We start from the raw sequence: 26,357 nt of genomic DNA on the forward strand, positions 1-26,357 counted from the left end.
ACATTTTAACACGTCGCAGAAAGCCAATTAGCAGAGACACAAACCATACACTACCACTGATGGATGCATACTGAGTGTAGGAACGTTATGGTAACGAGGTGACAGCTTGTAGCACCGCCAATCCCTGCGACAGACCAATACGTCTGTTACTTTCTGGATAGCCCTCATAGATTTGCATATGTCAGATATTATTTCGAGACTGTTGGAGACTGTTGTCGAAAATTCTAAACACATGTAACTTCTTCCTGTGTGCCTGGAATCGGAGTGTCGCTATCAGTTGTTCACGTGGTCAAATTACTCTTCGTGTACGAGTTTTTTGCCGTGTTGGTTTCACAGCGTAATTCGCAAAATACGTCAATACGTGAAATATGCCGTCGCTTAAGGAGCGATTGTTTTCACCATTTAAATCTTTCTTCTTCTTCTTCAGTAGCTCTACAGCCCTTGGTGAGCCTTGGCTTCTTCAACAATCTTCCTCCACGCTTCTCGGTTATTTGCTGCTCTTTTCCACCTCCGGTCTCCCATATTGCTGATATCCATCATTACCTCATTGATCCATCTTCTTCTAGGTCTCCCTTTTCGCCTAACTGAATGGATCATACCTTTCATCATTTTTTTGGAATTCTATCCTCTGCCATTCTCTCCAAGTGTCCTAGCCATCGTATTCGCTGTGATTTAACAAATTTTACTATGTCCCTGCCTTGTATTAACTCTTGTAATTCAGCATTGTAGCGTATTCTCCAGCCTTCTTCCTCCCTTATTGGCCCATAGATTTTGCGTAGTATTTTCCGCTCAATGCTTCTTAGAGCATTTTTATCGTGTTTTGTCAACGTCCATACCTCTGAGCCATATGTGATAACTGGGTGGACTACGGAATTATATATTAGCAATTTAGTTTTTCTTGTAACAAGGCTACTTTTGAAAAGCTGCATCTTTGCAAAGTAAACTCTGTTTTCTGCTTGTATTCTTTCCCTTATAGCCTTTCCAATACTGTTATAATTTGTTATTAGGGCTCCCAAGTAGTTAAAAGAGGACACTCCATTGAAGCATTTCCCATTGATGTTTAGGTTTTTAGGGGTTCTTCTGGCCTCAGATTGTGACATTACCATATATTTTCTTTTGTTTACATTTACTATGAGGCTAAATCTTTCTGGTTCCTCTGAATCTTTGCTAATACTTTTTAAGGCTAATTGCGAACGCAGGCCACAGCAGCATTTCCTGCATTATTTATGTCAAAAATGGTTCAAATGGCTCTGAGCACTATGGGACTCAACATCTTAGGTCATAAGTCCCCTAGAACTTAGAACTACTTAAACCTAACTAACCTAAGGACATCACACACACCCATGCCCGAGGCAGGATTCGAACCTGCAACCGTAGCAGTCCCGCGGTTCCGGACTGCAGCGCCAGAACCGCTAGACCACCGCGGCCGGCATTATTTATGTCCTGAAATGTAATGTTCTTTGCGAGAGAGTAGCCGCTTGCTGCTGAAAATTCGTTCCTACACCGATGAATGGTGGGCCAGCAGTATTTTGAAACTGTTTCGTGTGGACGCATTTGATTTGCGGCGATTTAGTTCAGGGGGTATTCTAACCTCCTTGGATTTATTACACAGACAACGCATAGATACATTGTTGCATGTGGCCCGACCAGTGATCTCCGTTAGTATGGAGACCACTGGGCCCGACCTATAGAATCTTAATCTTCTCCTCGATCCATATATAGTGTTATGCCCTATGTTTATACTCTATGGCGGGATCATAGTGTAGAAAATATTTCTGCTCTATGCTTCGATGCAGTTTTCCTAGCACTTAAGCCGGATTCACACGCGCATTTAATGTGACACCACAGCTTGTGGCTTGCTGTAGTGGCATCGTGAACTACCGTTCACACAGGACGCCACAAAGTCTACGTAGCAACTTTCAATATGGCGTCAATTGAAATCATATGGGCGGATATGAATGTATAGTGCAGAGCTGTGACAAGAGTTAATTAAACAAGACGAAACCCATATGTTGGATCCAAAAATAGATTTTCCACGAGGATAAATTAGGGGAAACAAACAAATTTATAAAAGAAAATGCTGCCTGCTGTGGCTAACTAACCAATAGCTGGCGGACCAATGGCCTCACTGTTTGGTCCCTTCCCCTAAAGCAGCCAACCAACAGCTGGCATCGGGAGTCACGCCAGTCTTCCAAGATTTTAGAATCTTATTATATTCGTTAATACAAGTATTTCGAATAACTAATTTTTAGTTTAAGTGCTGGCACATCACACTCTGAAACTGTTTCCTGCGTATAACCCACAATTTATATGATGCTTGATCTTACAAATTACGAAATGTGTACAATTTGCATTTTTGGTTGAATGTATTAAGTTTCTTTATTCGTTCAAAAATCTTTTACGACTGTAAGGTACATCATTGGTGCACACACAAACACACACACACAAACTGCTGCAGAAAATCAAACATAGATTGCTGTTCTTGTAGTTGTAGAAGTTGTGGTAGTGTACTTGCCGACTATAGAATGATAAGAACGCTGATAGTTGTGGCATGGGAGAATATCTTTCTAACTGCTCAGACGAAAAGAGAAACTGAGAAAGAAGAGGGAGTGTTGTTTTGACAGATGCCGCTGTAGTTTGTTGTTATTTTTTCCGGCCGTAAATTGAAATGTAACAAAGTGCGATTGCCGTAAAAAGAGTAATTCGGTACTCCCTAAATCCAAGATGGGCTCAATCGGTAGCTTTCCAATTGACGCTATTAATGTGGTGTATTTCTTAGTCAACATGTTTTCTTCTCTGATAATTTGGTTTATATTTTTTAGTGCCAGAAGACCATGTCTACGTTACGCCAACAAGAGCTGTCACTTCCATGGCTGACATGGAAAAATGGAAAAAATCAAAAGCGTACCATGTAAGAACTATTTTAAGAAATCAGATATGTATTGAAATATCAGTTTACTTTTTTCCATTGGTAGCTGACTGGATAACTGTGCAGGGATCCTTCTGTTATTTTCTACATTAAGGAATGCTGTGTACATTTTCGGATTCCACATTAACCTATATATTTTCGGATTCCACATTAACCTGTAGGACGTCAGTGTATTCGAGAGTAAGATAGGGAACTATGTCTCGTTAAGCACATGATTTCGAACGATCCGTGTTGTTGAGGTCAGTTTTACTTACAGAAATATAGGAAAACTTAGGCTTCTATCATGATTGTTTTCTATGGAGTGTGTTTTGTCAATTATGCACAATGTTTGACTGACCAGAACTGTTGTTCATTGTTATGATTTTAATTGAAACTACTACACAGAAGCAAGTGGTGACAATGTAGGAAAGCTTTAAGATACAGGAGTGTTGTTTTAAATGCACCATACGAAACTAGTTTGAGAGAGTTACGTAATCCTTGTTATCATTCATAATTTCATTATCAGCTCTTTTGAAGTGTGACTGCTAATTCTTTCGAGTGGTTGTTCAAGATTTGTGGTAATGTTCCCACATTTTTCAGAAGCAGCGAAGTATTTTCTACATGCACTCAGGAAAGAGGTTACAAAAATGAATATTGTGACTTTCCACTGTGCCCCAATGAACATAATTGGAGTGCTTGGTGTATTATGACGTATTCGGTACCATTCATTTTAACAAAATGGATGGATTGCTGAACTACACAATTTCTTGGAAAATTTTGGCGATGAGATGTGAATTATGAGTAAATTGGATGTAGAATGTTTGTTTCATGTAAATAATGTGATCCATTCAGTATCATTGTGACATTATACATTGTGTAAATGGCACTCTGCAACATTTTTGTTCAGTGTTAAGATTATTGATGATGATCACATGTTTTGTTAGTAATGTCATTTAGTCTGTGTGTCTTGCAAGGTTGATTATCTAATTTTGTGGTTTTCAATGAGGCTGTGGGTGCTTTGGATTTATGAGACCCATGTTGGTGTGTTGGAAATGAAGATTGATAAAAAAATTATTGTATAGTCTACAAATTTGTTTTTATTTTTGATCTGTTGATATAGGCTATATTATTAATTTTTAAGAACTTGCTAAAATTATTTTTTGGTATGTTTCCACTACCCAAAACTCTCTACTCCTGGGAAGGTCAAGTTTGTCACACTTATTGAAACTTTTTTGTGATGTTGGTGATGTCATCCATGTCTCAGCTTTATAAATGGAACATAATCCTCAGGAGGTTGGAATGCCACAGTTGGTCTTTAAATAGCTACCTCATTGAGATGATAGCATTATTGTCAAAAATTTTTGTAGACGAATAGAAAATTCAGCAGCTGTCAAGAAAATTGTACACCAAAATGTCTGTTATGGGAATTGTTGAGCAACATTTAAAAATGACATTACTCCTGCTTAACATAATTTCACAATGATCTCACTTCAGCGTTGACATTGCAAACTTTCATTGTTTTCTCAACTTTATTTGCCATGCAAGATGACACACTGATAGGTTTCTCAAATTTAGGCGGAGTGCTTCCAATTATGGTCCAACCATACAGTTTAACATTTTCTGTTGTTTTCCTTAGTCAATTAATGTTGGGGTCAATGTAAACTCCAGTTCCACCTTTCTGCTTGGACTCGCGACATAATGGTGTTGTGGTGTCACTATGGCGTGATGTTTTTGAGTTGGTTGTATTTGTAGATGTTGTGCTGTTGTATTTGATGGTGTCGTCTGGTGGTGAATGTTGACATGTGAGTTTAACACACAGTACTTTGGTGATTTGAGTTATGGTTATTACTGTGGTAACATGGTTTTGAATCTAGGTAGTCAGTGTGGTAGCACGCGCGCAAGTTTGGTGTTTTTGTTATGTCTGATTAGTTTGGTGTTTGTTTTTTGGAATGATATCTAATACGTTTTTTTGTGTTAGGTGTGGATATGACAGAGTGATTTGTTACTCCTGCTATGGGTGACAATATGTTGTCTGTAAAAATGTATCTGCAGGTTTTCGGGCTAATAGCAAAATACAATAGGTGTCACGCTTTTGGGCCCTACATTAGGCTGACGAGAGTTCCAGCGTCTTGGACCAGGGATCTGTATGTGTGGCATTGTGGGTGCAAAAGTATCTGGCATTCGATACTTATACGTAAGCAAGTCAATCTCCATTACGGGCAACCTAGATTTCTCGAAACAGGTACCATGCCTTATAATAATAATAATAATAATAATAATAAAGATTTTATTGTCTTTAGGCCATTACAGCAATTGAAAACATCAAATGAAGTTACAGTTTATAATACAGTGTGATAAGGTATTGACTACTGAAATATTTTAGCTTATTGTAATATAAGCTAAAATATTTCAGTAGTCAATACCTTATCACACTGTATTATAAATTGTAACTTCATTTGACGTTGTCAATTGCTGTAATGGCCTAAAGACAATAAAATCTTTATTATTATTATTATTATTATTATTATTATTATTATTATTATTATAAGGCATGGTACCTGTTTCGAGAAATCTAGGTTGCCCGTAATGGAGATTGACTTGCTTACGTATAAGTTTTCGTGTGTGTGAGACTGATGTGAGTGTGAGAACTGTTTTAGATTGGTTTTCTTTTTGTTATGAAGTGTATTTGGAGTATGTGAAGTGTAATGGGAAGTTATGTGGGCCAGGGATTGTTGTTGAAATTGATGGGTCACAGTTTGGTGTGAGGAGGGGGCAGTCCTCAGCTTAGTTTGTGGGTGTGGGGATGGGGCTGTTATTTTGGGGGATAGTGTGCTGATTGTGTTTGTAGGGTTCTGCAGGGTCATAGTAAGAGGAAACTAGTGGGATTGATCGGGAAATGTATAAAGGAGTTTTGTACTGTAATGTCTGATGCATTTTCGTCGTATAGGGGTTTGGGGAAGAGGGGTTATGGACATTTAGTAGTTAACCAAAGTATTCAGTTTAAAGATTATAATGCTGGGGCTTGTACTAATACCATAGAGGGGTTTTGGGGGGCAATTTAATCAGTTGTAGGGAGGGGTAACCTGCAACCTCATTTAGGTAAGTGTCACTGGTGGAAGAGAGGCCCTGAGAATTTTTGCGTTTTTCATACTTTTTTGAGGGCTGTGGGGAAGGTGTGTGTGTGTGTGGGGGGGGGGGGGGGGGATTTGCACATGTGTGCGTATGTTTTTGTTTGTTTGTTGGGGGAGTGAGCTTGTGGGTAATGTTTGTGGTGTTAATGGGGCATGTTATGGGTTGGGGGGGGGGGGTACTTAGAGATTATGTTGGAGAGGACCCCAAACAGGACCAGTTGTGGGCAAGGGTGTACTTGAGGTGGCCAGTGTAGGTGATATTGTTGGAGGCCATTGTTGGTAAGTAATTTTTGTTTTAGTTTTATTCTGTAGTAATTTTGATGTTTGTCTGTTGTATATTTACAGTATTTCGGTTGTATTTTAATTGATCTATTGAATGTGAGGGTATTTGGGTTTTTGAATTGTTGGTGTTTTGGTTTCATGCTGTTTTGTGAGTTAGATGGGTGTTTGAAGGTTTTGGTTCTTTGGTTTGTGATTTGCTAGTAGGTATCAACAGCTGCATTTGAGATATATAGGTGAAGAGGAATGTCCGATTCCACTTTTCAAAATTGTAGATGTTGGTTTCTTTGATGTTGAGAGCTGCATTTGAGCTATGTAGGTCGAGGAAAATGTCAGATTCCATCGTTTTGGAGTTCTAGGCATTGGTTTTTTGGTATTGGTAGCTGCGGTTAAGCTATATATATGTCAAGGGAAGTATCCATTTCCATTTTTCGGAGTTCTAGGTGTTTGTTTTTTGGTATTGTGGGCTTCATTTTGCTGTATAGGTCGAGTGAAGTGTAAGATTCCTGTGGGTTTGTGGCTGTAGTGGTATGTCGTAAGTTGAAATTTTTTTTATCGTATTTGTTTACAGATGATGCAGTGTTTTTTTATTGTTAGCTTTATGGTTTATGGTTAGCTTGTCCCTACCCTAAACTCCATATTTCCCATAGTTATCTTGTTAGTTTCATTTTATTTTTGAGGTCAGACACTCTTGCATAATTTTTATTTTTGTTTGCATTTGTTGGCAGGTGTATGTAATGATGTCACTGTGTATGCTAGAAGTAGGCATTTCCACCATATTGATGAACTAATGGGTCAAAGCAGATGAGTGGGATCTGACACTTCTGTAATGCCCTTTTGAAAAAGAACAAACTCAGTTTCTTTCCTCAGAGTTCATGCTGAGTCTCTAGCGAACTCATTGAAGGGACGTAAATTTGTAATCTCTCTTCCTTGCTTCTTTTCCTTTGAAATTATTTATACACATTATTTAACACAGGTCAACATTGCAATAATGGTTCAGTCATCAGGTTGGAAGCTTCTAAAGGAGTTTAATAATTTTTTTTTATTTTTTTTTTTATTTTTTCCCCCAGTGAAACAAATATCTCATTGGACAGTGGGCTGCCATTGACCTGGTGATAATTTTCTAGTAACTCATTCCAGGAAATCTAGGCATAATGTTGCAAAGTGACATGAAATGGAATGAGCATATAAGCTCAGTTCTAGGTAAGGTAAATGGTTGACACCAGTTTGTTGGGAGAACTGTAGGAAATACACAGCTCATTGATAAAGTAAACACATACAAAATGGTATTCTTGAATACTGTTAGTGTGTTTTTGTTCCCCAGTTGGTTGGATTAAAATAACATATTGGTGCAATTCAGAAGGGTGCTGCCAGATTATTCACCATTAGGTTTGATGAGCATGTGAGTAGGTCTGTTATGGAACTGCTCTGTGAACTCAGATGGGCAGCCATGAAGGAAAGAAGACATTCTGTTCACAAGAGATTATTGAGAGCGCTTGGAGAACTGGCATTTATGACAGACAGCATAACAGTTCTACTGACAACAACACAGTTATAATGTAAAGGCAGTGAAGACAAGATAAGAGAAATAACAGCTTGTGTGGAAGCATATACAGGGTGTTAAAAAGAAAATGTTGAACACTTTTGGGGCTGTTATTACTCATGTCCAATAAGCATGGGTCCAAAAGTGCATACTTTTTGCGATAAACAACTTTTTACAGGAGGTGTTCAGTGTGGTGTCCATTCGTGACAACACACCCCTCTGCCATCTGGTGCAAGGAGTGATACACCCTTTGAAGTTCACCGGATTGATCCTGCAGTGTCCACACATTTTTGATTGTTATGGTGTAGACCAATTCCTTCAAGTGTACCCGTAACCAGAAGTCTAGGGGATTGAGGTCTGACAAATGAGCAGGCCGAGGTGTGCACCCCTCTCCCTTGACCAGTCCAGTGTCTTGAAATATCTGCATTAGATGTTAACGCACTTGTGATGAAAGTGTGCTGATGAACCGTCGTGCATGAACTACATTTGTATTCATTGCTGCCATAGCACAGCCTCTTGCAAGGTTGGCTATACTTTAATGAGAAACTCCAGATAATGCACCCCAGTTGACCTTCATGGTAGCACATATGGCCCTATTAATATACTGCCAAGTACACCTGTCCATATGTTGATTGAGAATCGACGTTGATGCCCTCTTTCGCGAATTGCTTGGGGATTTACGTCTGGTCATACATGCTGGTTTACGTTTGCTCATACATGCTGGTTATGGAAATTCACATCATCACTTGTGAACCCTGCCTCATTGCAAATAAAACCTTGGGTGTGAATAGTGGACAGCCATTGACAGACTCGCCATCCACCATGATGATCTTGCATCCTTAGCACCTAAATGCACTGTAGATGGTATGTGTACAGCAATTGTTCATTAGGTGCCCTTAGGTACCCGCTTCCCCCAGTTAAGAAAGCGAGACATGGCTTCTGCTGCTGCTGATTGTCGCACACTGGTTCCAGGGGTTTCTTCCACTGAACACAGCACATGCTCCTCTGTCAGGTGTGCATACTGGGGCGGGGGGGGGGGGGGGGGCGCTTCCACTGTCAGTCTTTTGGGGTGCGAGAGTACTTGTGTCTGTCAGATGCTGGAAAAGTCTGCCCAACAGCTTTTCAGAGGGCACTCTGTGCTGTGGATATTTTTCACGATAGAGGGAACGGGCTTGCAGGCTAACGTCCATTTCCTAAATCATAGCAGAATATCATATCCGCCTTTGCAGTTGTCGAGGCTACCATTGTAACAAGTGGTGCGAGAGAGAAAATGTACATGTATTCACCATTTGTACGTACAAAAAGTGCAATAACAGTAAACACATAAGTGAATTTGCATTTGGAAGAAATTGTATAGCATCTGCTGTTCAGCAGTGTAGTCACATACTCGCTTGTACAGCAATGTACACACATCAGGAGGAAGTGGAAATGGTTCTTATCCTTGTGTTTGGCGTGAGTTAGTAGGAAGCAGCAGCAGAATACCACAATTGCAATCCAAATCAGTATAAGGCTATTCACAGAATGATTAAATCACCAGTGTTCGGATGTGTTGTCTGCATGATGGCAGTCACCTTCTGCATTAGAGGTATGTGCGAACAAGTGTCTGGGGATGGCAGATGTATTGTGCTGTCAAGTTTGTTTGTCAGTGAACTGATGCTGTAACATTTTGTTTGTATGATTAATGCACATCTGTAGCATGAATTCATTTCTATGTATTTTTGCTATCTCCACTAATTGTGACTTTGTCCTATGGGCCAAGATTATTGAATCACGAATGTAGACTTTGTCGTTATGGGATATGACTTTTAAATCACCCTGTATATTGGAATGTTTGGTCTGCAATAAAAGCATCGGAAGGTCTCAGAATTGAAACGGTCAGCAATTCTCTGCTGACTTCCATGATTTGTTTGTATCCAGTGTGAAAACTGTAAGAAGTTGTATAAATATTTTAGCTAGACACTTCATAGTGTTTTAGGTAACCAACATATAAGTTTTATTTGTTTGTTCAAGTCTTAATGACTATTAGCAATTGTCAATGTGGCTTGATTGGTCACTGTTGAAGATTACGTACACCAGATTTGTACTTGTTTTTCTTTTTCCTTGTATATGATCAGATATATTTTTAATTAGGAAATAAGTGTCATCAAAATTAGGATGGGGACTGTAATTTGTAACTGTACACTGTTGTTATAAATGTTTGAAGCAATTTTATAAATTCAATGTAGGTACATTAATTAACATATTGTCACAAAACTCATCGCTCATATAGGAAAACTTAAAAAGTTTTGTATTGGTGCTGCCACACTTCAGCTTTCTGCCATGAGGCTGCAGCAGTGAGCAGTTAGGCAAAATGGTGACTGATGGCGAGAAAGCATATGTTGTGCTTTAAATGCATTCACATCAGTTTGCCCTAACAGTGCAGTGACATTTCAGAACAAAGTTCACCAAGATCCACCAACTGCCAACTCAATTTGCCAATGGTATGGACAGTTTAAAGCTTCATGATGCCTCCACAAGGGGAAATCAACAGGTTGGCCGGCAGTGAATGAAGAAACGGTTGACTGCACATGGGACAGTTTCGCACGAAGCCCACAGAAATCATTGAACAGAGCAATTAGAGAGCTGAACATACTACAACAGATCGTTCAGAAGATTTTAAGAAAATGACTTAAGCTGAAGCCCTACGATTTGCAATTGCTACAAGCCCTGACTCCCAATGACAAAATAAGATCCTTTGAATTTTCAGCACAGTTGGAACAGCTTATGTAAGAGGATTGTTCATGTAGGAAACTCAACTTCAGTGATGGAGCAACGTTTTTTTTTTTTTGAGTGGTACAATGAACGGGCACTAAGAGGAAATTTGCTGGACATAGACTCTCTCATGTAGCACATTTGATATTCACCAAAAGTTAATGTCTTCTGTGCAGCCTCATGGTTTAAAGTTTATTGTCCCTTTTTCTTCAGCATCAAGACCATTACAGGACATCTGTATTTGGCCGTGCTGGAAAATCAGCCATGCCACCCGGATGGTGCTTCATCCCTCTTTCTTCATAATGTTTATGAATTCTTAAACAGGAAATTGAGAAACCTATAGAACAGTCAGGTTGATGGTCAGCAATTCATATCATGGTCTCCACTCTCTCCCAATCTAACTGCATGTGATTGTGTTCTGTGGGGTTATGAGAAAGATTCATTGTTCATGCCTCCTTTACTAATAAACTTAACAAACTATGAGCTAATGTCAGCAGTGCTTTTGAAAGTAATGATAAGGACATGCTGCACTGAATGTGGAAAGAACTTCATTATCAACTTCACATTAGCGGAATTGTAGGAGGCAACATATAGAACACTTGTAATACATCAAAATATTTTTGAGTTTTTCTGTGTGTGTGCAAAGCACTTTAACAATATGTCAAATAATATATCTACAGCAAATGTGAAATCACTTAAATCATTTATAATACCCCTGTATATTTGGAGTATGGTGGGGTTACCAATCACCCAATATACCATGTTACCTACTGAGTATAGTCATTAATGCTTCACTGGCATAGAAAACTTCTGTATAATTTTTCATAAAAACTATGGGGTGGTGAGCTAAAAGCCAAAATAGCACTTCACCCAATGAAGAGCCTAAATGCAAAACTTCATCAAAATCCAAAACCCACAATTGTTCAATTTCCTTGTATGTTAGTTTCACATTCTTCAAATAAAAATTACACAATATATCTAATCACAGTGTTCTGATCTTGTTTTGTTTCAGGAGTACCTTGGCTTTATAAAAACACTAAATGATGCTGTCAGGGGTAAAGCTCTCTCCTGTGAGAGTTCAAAGTCTGATACAATATGTGGTATATTAGATTTACTGGATACATTGGATAAATGGATAGATGAAATTCCACCACAGGTGCAAGCTCAGAGATTTGGCAACAAAGCATTCAGAACTTGGTTTGCAAGACTTCAGGAAGTAAGAATTTATTGCTTCTCACTTAAAATAGAAAACTGCTAATCAGAATGGAAAAAGAAATCAGTTGAAACTGTTACACGTACAAAGGCTACTGTCTAACTTTAAAAGTCGTAACTAATAAATGAGTGCTTTTGTTACAATCGGTCTGGCTAATATAATTTCACATGTGAAATTCTTTCATAAGCAGAATTGCTATAATGTTAGATTTTCTCTAGTCTTTTTCTTTCCTCCCTTCACAAGGAGGAATTACAGGTTCCTATCTATACTTATTTTTATAAAGCCTCGACTGCATCACATCTATTTCTTTTTTCAAATATTTATTTGGTTGTTTTCTTTGCTTATCATAAGGTTTGCAGGATATTCAAAGAGTTTCAAGGCATTAAACAATTTCAGCAAAATGATTAATTTTTTTTATATAGAGCAAGTGACCCTTTTTGGCAGGGTTTGACTCTTTGCCAGAATCCCTGATTTAGCATGAAAATATTTCCTTTTGAATATCTTGGTTTTGTTGATAGTTGTCTTCATTACTGTACTTTCTTACAAAGAAATTGAGTTTAAAGAAATGAAGGACACTCGCTGGCAGTAATGCTTGCAGACAGGACAGTGTTTTTCAGTGTTTCACCAGGATCTTGGAACTGGGGCAGTAACTCCTGTTCCATGTATGTGAAGGATTGTTTTTATTGAGAAGGAATAGCTGACTGCTTTTGAATATGTATGGTCTAATGGTGTTTTTGGATGTCTGTCAGTAATTTATTTGTGCAATTTTCCATTGTCTACATATCCACTGGGCACTAGTTCTTAATTGGCGCTTGTTTAGCAAAGGACAATATCAATGCATTTGTTTTTTAGAACTCAATTTTGGCTAAAGTTAATAATAGAGGCAATACAGGCCAAGATGTGATCCGATAGAGGGTATGGGTATAGCGAATTCCCAGTGAACGTCATCTGCATGTGTAGTGCCAACAGTAAAATTCGGAGGCGGTGGTGTTATAGTGTGGTTGTGTTTTTCGTGGAGGGGGCTTGCACCCCTTGTTGTTTTGCGTGGCACTATCACAGCACAGGCCTACATTGATGTTTTAAGCACGTTCTTGCTTCCCACTGTTGAAGAGCAATTTGGGGTGGTGATTGCATATTTCAACACGATCGAGGACCTGTTCATAAAGCACGGCGTGCGGTAGAGTGGTTACACTACAATAACATCCCTGTAATTGACTTCATGCCAGGCCTCACCGACCGACATCAGTATTGCTCCTCAGTGCAGCACTCCACGAAGAATGGGCTGCCATTCCCCAAGAAACTTTCCAGCATCTGATTGGCCTGTGAAAGTGGAAGCTGTCATCAAGCTAATGGTGGGCCAGCACCATATTGAATTCCAGCATTACCAATGGAAGGTGCCATGAATTTGTAAGTCATATTCAGTCAGATGTCCAGATACTTTTGATCACATAATGCATATCTGGGATATGTTGCATAGACACCAACTACCACCAAGGACTTGTAGAGACTTCTGTACAGGATTTCTCAGTATTAGGATTTGTTGCGGGTGAAGTTCTTGAACTACCTCATAAAGAGCGTGAGATGCTACTAACAATTACAATGGCAGTGTAACAGTCAGTCGTGAATGAAGATGGTGCACTTACTGAGAGACAAGAATAATACAGTGGTGCTGCTTCCTTACAACAGCTTTGACACGCCTGTAGAGCCATTGCAGTACATTCTAGAGACCTAGCAACATCTATTGTCAGATCACGGTTTTCTTCTTCACACTGGAAAAAGCCTGTAGTCTGTTAATAATTTGTTTCATTTGTTTATGGCACAGAAGCCATGATTGCTGTTGTTGTGGTCTTCATTCCTGAGACTGGTTTGATGCAGCTCTCCATGCTACCCTATCCTGTGCAAGCTTCTTCATCTCCCAGTACTTACTGCAACCCACATCCTTCTGAATCTGCTTGGTGTAATCATCTCTTGGTCTCCCTCTACGATTTTTACCCTCCACGCTGCCCTCCAATGCTAAATTTGTGATCCCTTGATGCCTCAGAACATGTCCTACCAACTGGTCCCTTCTTCTAGTCAAGTTTAATTACTACAAATGAAACAGTTTCATGAATAGTTTCACCAATCACCTCATAATAATATGGTGTCCACCTTGATAGCTCAGTGATCAACACAGTGGAATGCTGTGCAAAGGCACCCGGGTTTGATTCCTAGCTGGGTCGGATATATTCTCTGCTCAGGATTTGGTGTTGTGTTGTCTTTATCATCATATCATCCCCATCGTCGCCAAAATGGCGTCAACTAAAAAGACCGGTCTACCCAACGGGAGGCTCTCGCCACACGACATTTCATTTAATTTGATTTATAATAATGTGGTGTAAGTTTAATGCCCAGAATACAGTTGAATGCATATTTTCTGATTTTCCTCCCTGCCCCCCCCCTTCCCCCTCCCCAGCATTTTTTAAGATAAGTGTGCCCTAGATTTCAAAACTTTTTGTAATTATTTTGGCCTTTTATGCAAGATACCTTACATTTTACCTTGGTCCATAAACCTAAAAGGTTTTTAAGGAATTATGCTCCCATTTCTTGATTATGCTTCACTTAAAGCTTCTAATGAACAGATGTTAAAATTTGACCTTTATAATTTAAGTGTATGTGTGTGTGTGTGTGTGTGACGATATATACTCTTTTAAGATTTTAGTGAATAATAAGTGAATTACTTTTCTGTTGTTTTTAGAAAGCAGAACACCTGCTGCAGGCAGCCTTACAACCCAAGTTCCACCGGGCTATTCCTGAAATTGTGGTGTATTTAGTTGAAGGCTTTGGAAATTCAACTCGAATTGATTACGGTACAGGTCATGAAATGGCATTTCTTATGTTGCTATGTTGCTTGTTCAAGATTGGAGCCTTTGTTGAAACTGACACTGTGGCAGTTGTTACTTGTGTTTTTAATAGGTAGATTTTTTACCAATGATCTGTTTTTTTCAGTTTCCACATCCCTCTTTACGACTATATATTATAAAAATTAATGACTTGCAGGTACTTAACTTTGGTCCGCAAACTTCAGCTGACGTACAGAATGGAACCTGCAGGAAGCCATGGTGTGTGGAGTTTAGATGATTATCAGTTTGTCCCTTTTATTTGGGGAAGTTCTCAGCTTATAGGTAAGCATCTAAAGAGAATTGTAGTGTATTACTTGATTTTTCTATCTTTTAGATTGTGCTTTTGGCCACAACTCCCAATCCACCTCCAGTTTCTTTATGCTGTAACGTCCTCTTGTAGAAACTTACAGAATGAATAACAGGCATTTTGAAGTTTAAATTTTCGTGCAACACTTTAAATAAATTTCTAGTTTATGATAGGAAATTTAATCAGTTATCAGAACTGTGTGCTGAGTGTTTTGTTACAAAGTGAATAATACAGTTCTTCATTAATATACAGGCCATATCTTTTCTACTAGTTAACAAACATCAACATACTGGATCGTTGAGTAGGATTTAATGTTCATTGCATTTTACGTGTTTAGATTAGATTAGATTTACTTTCATTCCAGTTGATCTGTAGTGGAGAGGTCCTCCAGGATGTAGAACATGTCAGAAAAACAATAATATGTGACAAATATTTACAACTAAAACAAATGAGCTGATGTACCTTTACAACAGGTCCCAAGTGGAATGATAGACATTTTTTTATGCATTGTCACAATTGTTAATAAATGAAATATGTTGTCTCTCTGGTGCTGTGCAAAAAGTGTAATTTTTTATCAGAAGAGTAATCATCCCTCACATTATTCATTTACCAATCTCTTACTAGTTTGTATAATGCATGTTCCAGTTTATCTGTCGTATGTAGTTGCTGTGGGAGAAGATGCCAGTTTTTGTATTTGCTGTCTTTCAGACCTCCAATTTATTAAAATGCATCTGGCAGAATCCTGGATGTTAGTGAAACTGTAAACATTTTGAAGCCCCTGGGCAGACTGTAGGGCAGTAACCTTGCAAGTTGTCTGTGGACTCCATAATTCTTTGTATAATTGTAATGGATAAACATTGACAGTAAAGCAGTGTGGTAGAGGTAACCCATGAGTGTCCTCAGTGACAACTTATCAGGTGTGAGAAGGGTTAGTGGTGTCCTGTGAATGCTCTGTTAGTGTTATGATGTCTGTGATATCTGGTGTAAACTGTCTGCACAGCAGGTAGATCTGGACAGCTCTGACATCAGGTCCACACTCACTGAACAGATGCTTTGGTGGCACTATTTACACTGGCTTTTTGCTAATGATGATTCTTTTTGCGGTGTCAGACATGGTAAGAGAGCTATTTTTCTGGCCTATTTTCCTAGTTAGTGTGAGGAGATAGTTGTACGTTTCACCAGATGAGAATATCAAAAGAATAATTGACCGCCATCTCATCAGTTTCATTTGTGTAGTATTCTGTATCGATATAGATGCAACTTGCCTATTCTCACACAGCCTCTTTAAGTGCACCAGAAATAACATGAACATTATGTTGCTGAGGTCAGTGACTATCCCTGAATATTTAAGGGTTTGGATAAACACAAATTGCATACTGGATTTTGATTCTTAATCTGTAAATTAGTTATTTGCAACAGACAAAATTATGTAAATTGATATAGCTTTTGCCATATTTGGATGCCTTACCTCGTAGGGAAACAGCATTTTCTAATTGCTACCAGAAATATATATTTTTATAAATAATTTAAGGAATAAAATAAAAATAAAAGAAAATATTAGAGTCATTGATTCATCTGGACTTAAACAAGATTGTGAACTTTGCTAGCCTTCAGACGAATCCCTTTCAACAGCTGTAGAGTATGCATATACTTAAACATTTAGAACTACATTGTGCCACCTGACTACATTTTTCTGGCTTGCATATCTGCTTTTTGTCTGGATTTGACGAGTTGTGTCAGAAGGAGTGGGTAAGGACAGAAAGGAGACTGGGAATGGAAGTGTGGTTTCCAAAAGGGTGATTGACTGCTGGGAAGGTGGGTTGGGGATGGGGGACTGCTGGGAAGGTGTAGGTGCTGGTGCAGGATGAATGAAGTTACTGTCAATGGAAGGGTGTGGGTCTGGGACAAGGGGCTAGTGTAGGTTGGGACAAAGAGTACTATGGAATCAAAGGGTGTGTTGCAAGGACAATTCCCATCTACATAACTGAGAGAAGCTGAAATTAGAGGAAGGATCTAGATGTACGGGGTGTGAAGCAACGATTAAAATAGAGCAATTTGCACTCAGCAATGTGTTCCACCACTGGGTGCTCAGCTCTGCTCTTGGCCACAGTTTGGTGGTGGCCATTCGTTTGGATGGACAGCTAGATGGTAATCATGTCCATATAAAATGCTTTGCAGAAATTACAGTGGGGCTTGTATATGACATCGCTGCTTTCACAGATTGCCCTGCCTCTGGTTGGGTAGGATAAGCCTGCGGTGATGTGACTGGAGTAAGATGTGCTGGGTGGCTGTATTGGACAGTTCTTGCACCTGGGTCATCCAGAGAGACATGACACTTGTGGCAAGGGGTTGAGAGTGAATACGGTGTAAGGTTGGACTAGGATATTGTGTAAATTGGAGGGGCAGTGGAATACTGCTTCGAGAGGTGGGTTACAGTTTTTCATATTGAATACATTGAGAATTTACTGTTTGTAGTGTGTCTGGTCTAGTCACAAATAATGTGTGTGTGTGTGTGTGTGTGTTTTTTTTGTTGTTGTCTGTATACCTAAATGTTTAGTGTGTTGAACATGGTGTTTCAGGTGGAGCTCTTTTCTCCTTTGTTTTTGAAGGCATTTTTCTCACATAGCTTGTTGCTGAAAATTGACATGTCATCCACATAAATGACAATTATTAAAATACCTGATTCTTGACATTTGCTGTAGATGCATGGAGCAGCTATCGTACTTTTGATGTTTACATTCAGCATTGTGCTGTATAAATTCAAGTTCCAGCATTGGGTGCCATGCTTCAGTCTATATACTCGTTTGGTTTTTAGTCATTCAGTATTAATACATTCAACTGTCTTTTTAGCTGAATATATCTTAAGAAGTTTCACAACATCTCTTCATTCTATGATAGTTACCTTGTAAGAAAGCTGTGTCGGGCTCTAGGTGATTGATGTCAAGATTGTTATTTACGTTTCGTTTTTGCTGTTACTGAAACATGTCATGATAAGCATTAACAAATATGTGTGATCTAGACAAGTTTTTGTGTAAGTGCCAAGAATGATTGCTGACCTTTTAAAAGATTTTTAATTGTGTAATATTCAAAGGAAAACTTATAGCCATTTTACAAGAGTGTTTACTGAATATTACTGATCTTCCATAGAGCAATAAGAGGAATTTAATTATTCAATAGATTTGAAAATAAACTTTCAATAATGTATTTCACATTCCTGTTTCAAAGTGATCTTCATTACCCAATGAATTTACAAATTTCTTTGCGCATGTTACCAGGTTTATTCTTTTCGATAGGAGTCTTGAAAAGGAAACTTGTATATGTTAGCACAGCAGTAAGTGAAGTTTGATAAATGTAAACATGCAGTTCTTGTTCTTTACTGATCTAAGTTCGTGTTCTTTTTTGCAGATCATCCACAGATTGAGCCTAAATCTTTCTTAGTAAATGAAGTTGTTGAGGCCTATTGTGATGATTACTTATTTTTAGGGTGTATTAAATTTATTAATCAGGTATGTATTCGATTGATGATAGAGTAACATTTCAAAGGCAACTTAGATTATGATAAATCTGTGATTTGTTTTGTAATGGGAAAATGTTTCACTCTAACTAAAATATCTGGGAGTAAACACATACACCACCGAGTGTAAGAAAACACTAAAATATATAAAGAAATCTCTTTTTATAAGAAGTGGAAAAGAATCTTATCTAGCAGATCTGTTGCTGCTCATGTATCAGATACTAGCTGTAGAAGAGGTGGCAGTGTCACTATTGTGCAGTCAATCATAGAAAGAAGAGTAGTTGTAACATATCAATTGCAGTGTGCTAAGAAGATGTAAGAAAGTGCTAAGATGGCAAATTAGGGTTTAATCATTCTTGTCAGTGTGATTATCATTGAGTGCAGGATTGGATAGAACAAGAATGGTTAATGAAATTGATCATGTAAATTTTGAATTCCATTCCTCCCAACTCAGAGTCCAATGCCTTAACTAGCACATAGCCTCTCTCATTGCTAAGTAGGTGTAAGTTTGGATTGGAGAAGAAAAGGTGATGGACAGCCAAGCCACAAAGCAAGAACAAAATAAGGAAGATAAGTGGGAAATGTAAGAGCAACTTCCAAAGCGAGGAATTAGTTTACACATAAGGAGAGGGACAGAATGGGTAGTAATGAGGTAGTATTGAAATACGAAAATCTGCCAAGGCCTTAACTTACAAAATGCTTTATTTTTTATTACCTGATTCGCAAACAAATATCCAGTAATATGTCCTCTCATTCCCTTGACACTTTTTGCTGGGACAGTAACCAGCTACAAAGAAATGCTCCCCTTAACATACAGTGCCATCAAAGTCTCGAACATGTTAATGGCATCCTTTGCCAGGACATCAGTTACCATGCATCATATCTTGAAATGCAGAATATACTTCTCGAAGTTCTTCCCACTCCCTTACAAAATAGTATCCCATGAGCCTGTCGATGTATGTGTTATGTGGTCTTTTCTTTTACCCTGTGTGCTTGCCATCTCATGACTTGAACATTATATTGTTGCTAATGACTTTGCTGTATTACAAATCTAATGCCTCAATCATTTGTTGCATCAGTCTGCTTACAGGTTTATAAATAATATACTATGTGAAATAAATAATTTATTTTGTGAAAGTCTTCAAGAGAAAATTGTTTTGATAGAAATTGTATACTCACAACATGCTGAGTATTTTACACCATAAATACTCTGCTGATTTGTATGAAATTATACTTACATATGAAATTTATTCAAAAACAACAGAAACTAATGTAACAAATTCTGACATATCAGTTTTATGTATATGTGTATCAGTTTTTTATATGCAGATGTTATTGTCAAATAGGTAAAAACTGGGTTATTTGCGGAGCATTCAAACCAGTTATGGAATATCAGTGATGTTCCCTCATGGTCCAAAATAAATTCTGGTCTGATCAGGATGTATATTGCAGAAGTAAGTGTAGTAACTAATAAAATGCTCTTATGTAATGAAAAAAAGAATTATTGTGTTGATACAGAATCAATTTTTCGTATTTTCTGCTTACTTATTATTCAAGTATTCTCTACTTTTTCGTATATTACAGGTTTTGGATGTACTTATTTTATTTGTTATACCCCTTTGTGGCCATAACCATTTCTTAAGTAATGTACACTGTTAGACATACCATTCCTAATGTGGCTCTCTTATTCTTTGACAGGTGCTGGAGAAGTTTCCTGTTGTACAACATGTTTTATTCGGTTCATTAATGTCCATTGAAGCAGCCCCCTTAAGCCATTTCTCTGAAAGAGGTGTAGGATCAATGAGGCCTAGGCCACCTGACTCATTCCGTGCCCCACCACCACCCAAAAATTAAACCCAGACAAAGCTAAATGGTATTTTATATTTTACATAAATTTATACCTCTGCATTTACAAAATTAAATTTTAGAGCTATTTCAGGATCATCATTTGTATATATGCTTCAACAGATGAAATACCAAAAAAGTAATGATTCTCATGCAGTCAGTTAAAATTTGTAAAATTTCTTACCAAAATTGCGACAGTGTTAGATACTGTAAAATATGTATTTTAATAAATAACTTATTGTATACAAATCTTAGTACATTACTTACTTTTTGTGTCTGTGTTAATTTTTGAGTTTCTGTGAATGGCGTTGAGTATTACGGTTGAGATGCTGACAAGGGCAAGGATGTGGAATGTAAGTTATTCTGCAGTTATTACTGCTGTTTTTCAGTGCCTTGGAAATGTTGTGAGAACCCTCCTTTCTGGAAAATAAAATCTGATCTACCAGAGTATAAATAGGACGGACATACAATGGTAAACATTTAATTGTTATCCAGTAGACACTAAGTATCATTTTTCTTTGCTTTGTTGATTCCATTTATCATACCTTACGTATAAAAGAGATGATGAGACACTTAAAAAGCACATCTGTTAAGTTCTATAAGTAAATCTGCTGTAACTCTGTACATAATACTTGCACATGTGCCATGGCACCAGGCAATAGCATTTGCATGGGCTGGCTACCAGAGGCCGCATGTGATGGGTCTCATGACGTATGCACACAACACGGCATCTACTTAGCCTTCTATCGGAGCCTTGTAAGCACAATGCAGCAGGCACTCACCCTACTATTGTGTTCGTACTTATTGTCAGCTCAGCAACTGCTTGTATCAGTACATGGATAGTTTCTGTGTTTATCTCAGTGTTCTTAATTGTTGTTCACTTGCATGTGGAAGAAGAATAAATTTTGGTTCATTGTGGCCGTGTTGTTGTTTGTCGCTTACAGTATGGTACAACTGGTGACAAGTGCAGCGTTCACTTCTGCGTGTTCAGTCTTTTTGGTTGTTCCTTTGCTTCTTGTGTCCATGAAGGTTTGTCCAATCACTCCTTGAGCAGCAGCATGCCTTCACAATTGCTATCACAAACTTGTTGGCCACATTGACTATGCAGGCTTCCATGCCATTGGTGTACCCACTGCCCTCTCTTCCCCTTATGACAATATGGCTGAAGGAAGGGAGGCTTATGAGAAGCGGCTTCGGTCACACTTCCTCATTTTTGGTATCACTGATAAACTTGTGTTTGTTCCTTTCTTGAATTTCTCCTCAAATCTACAAGTTGTTGTGCAGTTAGCCTACACTGCTTTTGTTCAAAGAAATATCTTTGTTGTACAGTTTTCACCGTAAATGCACATGTCTTTCTAGCATGTGTAAAGTTCTACCGTAGTCATTAAGAGTCCCACCTCCCAGGCATGTTGGTTGAATTCCACAACTTCAGTTGCAAATGTCAGTTTGTTACCAATGCTCATGATGATCCCTTTGCTGATTCTGTGGTCCATGATGCCATCATTTGGTTGGCTCCTGACAAATTGGTGCACCAAAGTGCACTACCGTGCAAGGAATCATCTTTGGCTGGAGTGTTAAATATTGCTCAATCTTTCGAGGTATCTCATGTTGGTAGCTATCAAATTGAGACAAGACCTGTTCCTGGTCACTGGGTATTGGTTAGTTCTCAGGACGACAATGACATGGCAGTGGTCAGATGCAGCCTCCGCGCTGCAGTGGACAATGATGTGGCTAACAGCCACTACAGAAATTGCAGCACTCCATGGTTGCATCTTGTCCATACTGTTCCATGGAATGTGACAGGGCGGGGTGCTCTAAGTGCTGGGCGAATTGCAACAACTGTAGGAAACAGGACATATAGTGTCTGTGTGTCATTCCCACCCCTCTCATGCGGACATACACATGGATGTTAATTGTGTGTCCCCACTGCTTACAAATCATAACAAAGTGTTTGTCAAAGTGTGAGTGGTGGCCAAATGCTTGGACCACAAGTGACTTTACAGGTCTTCCAAACTTAAGTTGATCCGGGATCTCTGATGTTGCATCTGGTTACTTGGTGTTTGGTGAATTGCAACCACCAGCATGTTCCAGTTTTGGGGCAGTTTATGGCTCCCATTATGTATAAATATGTTGTGTATTCCTTGACATTTTTAGTAGTGGATGATGCTGATACCATTTTTTTTTTTTTTGTCTGGATGCTTTCAGTGCCTTTAGTTTTTCCATTTTGGATACAGTGCACCTCGTGTCTGAATTCTTGTCTCTTTTTCTTGAATGGGCTAATTTATGCCACTAATTTTGCAACCTACATAAGCCAGAAACCTGGGTGTGGCCATGCTTTTTCCATGCGCGCTGTGTTCTAATTGCTTTTGCGATCAAATGAAATCAGAAACCAACTGGACAGCTCCACAAGAATATTCCTTTTCAGTGAATGCTGGCCTGCAAGCACGTGTTCACACTTTTGAAATTGAAATTATATTTTGCTTCTTGTTTGGTTATTTTTATCCTGGCTACCACCTGGTTTTGGCTATGGACATCTCTCAGTGTGGACTTGGGGATTTTCTTACACATTGTTGTGAGGATGGTTCCAGATGTCGATAGCATAAGCGTGAAAAACACTCAGCTCTGCTCAGCAGTGCTACTCTCAAGTTGAAAAGGAAATGCTTGCTATCTTCTATGCTCTCAAAAAGTTTCGTGTGATCTTGTGTGGATTTAAGTTCCTCCTCATTACTGACCACAAGTCCTTGGTTTCATTGTTTAATCCTTCTGCTTCACTGCCCGACAAACCAGCACTTTGCCTCCGGAATTAGGCTTTGTTTCTGTCACATTACAACTATGAAATTCATATTGGGCCTATTGCAAAACGTGCCAATACCGATGCCCTGTCGTGGCTTGCAATGGGAATGGATTCTACTTTTGAAGAGGATGAACTCCTTTGTTTTCACTTAGGTGTTGAAGTGCAATGTCCAGTGGAAGGGTTTCCTATTACAGGCTCCTAGGTTCCAGGTGTTGTCACTCCTGATCTGGTTTTGCACCAAGTTGTTCATCTTGTTCAGCATAGTTGGCTGAAAAGGCTTCTGGGCAGGCCTCCTGATCTTTTGGATAACTATGTTGCTCTCCATCACCACCTTGCTGTATTTTGTGATAGTGTTCTCTTAGCTACGGATGAGCTGTGGCCTAAGGTTGTGATCCCCGCTGCTCTATGGCAGGATGTGCTTCAGATCCTAAATCAGGGACATTGCTGAGTCTCATGTATAAAGTTATTGGCCCATCGGTATGTGTTTTGATGTGGTGATGGTGACATTTTACATCTTATCGCAGCTTGCTCTCAGTGCTGGCGACTCTATCTCTCTCTCTGTGGCCCACACCACATGGCATCTGTGAGAATACATCCATGTGGATTTCACGGGACTCTTCCTAAATTCTTTCTGGTTGTTGATTGTCAATGTGTTGTCTAAATTTCTGTAGATTATCTGCTGTCCTTTATTGTCAGCCATGGCTAGGTTTGAGGCCCTCTCCAAAAATTTTCTAATTGAAGGATAGCCTAATACACTTGTGACAGATAGCGGTCCACATTTTTTTGTCTGAAACTTTCCACAACTTTTGTGCCCATCAAGACATTTGCGAGGTGACTGCTGCTCCTTTTCACACCCAGTGTAACAGCAAGATGGAACGTCTCGTCTACGTGTTCAAGGTACAAATGAAGAAGTACGTTGCAGACTCCACTGTGGACAACACCTTGACACCCTTTTTGAGTTCTAGAGATTTACCCCAGTGGGGGATTGGAGTCCGCCTGAGATGCTTCATGGTTGCCAGCCACACACCTTCCTGCATTTTCTCATGCCACCACACCAACACCAACACCAACACCCATTGGTACAGTCCTCATCGCAGTTTACTCATGGCTCCACGGTCTGGGCTTGGTGATTTGCCTGCTGATCAAAGTAGGTTACGACTATGGTCCACAGCTGCTGAGGCCGCAGTTTCTGTATGATGCACACAAATCATGAGCTGGTGGCGCACCAACACACTCAGCTGCATCCGTGTGCCATGGTGAGGACTGTGGATCCTCTGGTTTTTTTCCCTCAGTGCCTGTTGTAGCATTGCAGGGTGGACCTGCTGTCCTTTTGAATGTTGTCACCTCCTATCTCTCATCCAGTGTTCAACCACCCTGCGCCTGCTGCTGCTAGGCCTTCCTGCGATACTAAACTGCCATCGGCGATTCCTTCACAGGCTGAGCCAGTGCCTTTAGGGCTCTTCAGTACCAGTGCATCTGATTGAGCAGCTAGCATTTTCGCTATTGGCGCAGCTCCACCGTGTCAAGGAACCAGAAATTTGAGTTGCTACCAATGCCCTTGTCACGAGTCTTATAATATAGTACTAAACAGGGAAGTGGGGGCCATGCATGTCCAGTTCTGTGCCACTTCTGCCCCTACTCACCAGTTCTGGCCTGGAATCCTGTGCCACTTCTGCCCCTACTCATCAGCTCTGGCCCAGAATCTCCTTCTGCTGCTGCTGTAATCGCCTGCAATTTCCGCCACATAGGCCGTGTGTGTTTCACCAGTTGCTCTGATGCCTGCATTGGCACAGCAACCGTTCCCCAAGGGGGTGGGAGTGCTGTAATCCAATGTGTAGTACTTTGATACATGCAGGAGCACTAGGCCGCCAGCACACTGCACTAGGAGTATTTCACCAATGGCATCTGCACAGGCCAGCCTCCAGGGGGTGCCTTTTGTGGGCCAAATGACTTGTGTGCCTGGCACAGTATTTGCAGTGCTGTCTGCTGGAGCCACCATCTTTTTAAGCACAGTGCGGCAGGCACTCACCTTCTTATTGTGTTAATACTTTATTACGAGCAACTGCTTGTAGCAGTACCTGTATTGTTTCTGTGTTTATGTCTGTTCTCAACTGTTGTTCTTTTGTATGTGGAAGAAGAATAAACTTTCATTCATTGTGGACGTGCTATTGTTTGTGTCTTACAGTATGACACAAAAACACAAATGGCTGAGCTGTTTATACACGATTTGTGGGTAGTCTGTTACCAAATTTCAGTAGAAAATTTATAACTGAGAGAACAAGACAGGGGGAAACAGTATGGGTAGTTTGACATGTACATTGAATAACAGTAGCTGTTGTGATACAGGAATTAGTGTTGAATCTGCAAGTGGGCTTGTTAAGAGTGTTTAATTTGTAACAGGTTTATACATATTGTGGCAACTGCGACAGTGTGAAGTCATATTGCTGCTGTGCATTGAAAATAAATGTACAAACAACCAGGATACATTGAACAGTCACATACTGCCAATGCAAGCAATGCTTTTTACAAAAATTGTGGAAGTGCTGTGTGCTGCTCGTATCTAAAAATTTCCTATAAATTTGGTTTGAGAGGATTAATTAGTTATCATAAAGGTGAACAGTGGAAATAACAATTATTGCCCTTTGGAATCCAATAACAGAAATATCACTTAGAAACTCCATGTAGATTTAATTATTGGAAAGGGCACATATACAGATGATGATAAAAATACTTAAATACTGAAGTATATCACACTTTTCTTTTTCTAATGTGTTCCTTGTGCTTTTTGTTGCTCATCAGGGAGGAATAGTTTATATTGTGTAATTAGATTATGCACGTACTGTATTTATATGGCTGCAAGATAACCATGAATATAATACAACCCTCCTTTTTTATGAGGCACGACGAGAAATTTTTATCTCCAGTGTGTTCTGACTAATAAAAGTTAAATGTGTTGTATTAATACACTGACAGGTAAAAGTAACACCCTTAGGGACCATGTTCAGTGGTGCCAGACACTGAGGGATTGTAGTGTTACTGATTTAATTGTCATGCTAATCAGCGATCAGATGGTGCTCAGAATGCCTGTCTACACACCCTCTATTTTGATTCTGCAGACAGTGACTGTGGTGCCTTTAGAGGTGAACAGTGTTTGTAACATTCATTCTAGAGTACAACTGTGGCCTGCTGATGA

General features: G+C 39.3%; 1 protein-coding gene across 1 annotated transcript; it reads left to right on the forward strand.

Moving 5' to 3' along the window:
• The first annotated feature begins 2,514 nt into the window (after positions 1–2,514).
• Positions 2,515–20,619, forward strand: LOC126088511 (serine/threonine-protein phosphatase 2A activator). The gene is made up of 8 exons (XM_049906657.1): positions 2,515–2,737; positions 2,823–2,911; positions 11,625–11,828; positions 14,560–14,777; positions 14,862–14,986; positions 18,417–18,517; positions 19,872–19,979; positions 20,224–20,619. The coding sequence occupies exons 1-8, from the start codon at positions 2,725–2,727 to the stop codon at positions 20,377–20,379; spliced, it is 1,014 nt and encodes a 337-aa protein (XP_049762614.1). The 5' UTR covers positions 2,515–2,724; the 3' UTR covers positions 20,380–20,619.
• Positions 20,620–26,357: the final 5,738 nt, after the last annotated feature.

Source organism: Schistocerca cancellata, chromosome 6, assembly GCF_023864275.1.
Source record: "Schistocerca cancellata isolate TAMUIC-IGC-003103 chromosome 6, iqSchCanc2.1, whole genome shotgun sequence".
NCBI lineage: Eukaryota > Metazoa > Arthropoda > Insecta > Orthoptera > Acrididae > Schistocerca > Schistocerca cancellata.

Coding starts and splice junctions, on each gene's coding strand:
- LOC126088511 (XM_049906657.1), top strand. Junction 14,987..18,416: donor GGGAAGTTCTCAGCTTATAG/GTAAGCATCTAA, acceptor TCTTTTTTGCAG/ATCATCCACAGATTGAGCCT. Junction 18,518..19,871: donor GTATTAAATTTATTAATCAG/GTATGTATTCGA, acceptor ATTGTCAAATAG/GTAAAAACTGGGTTATTTGC.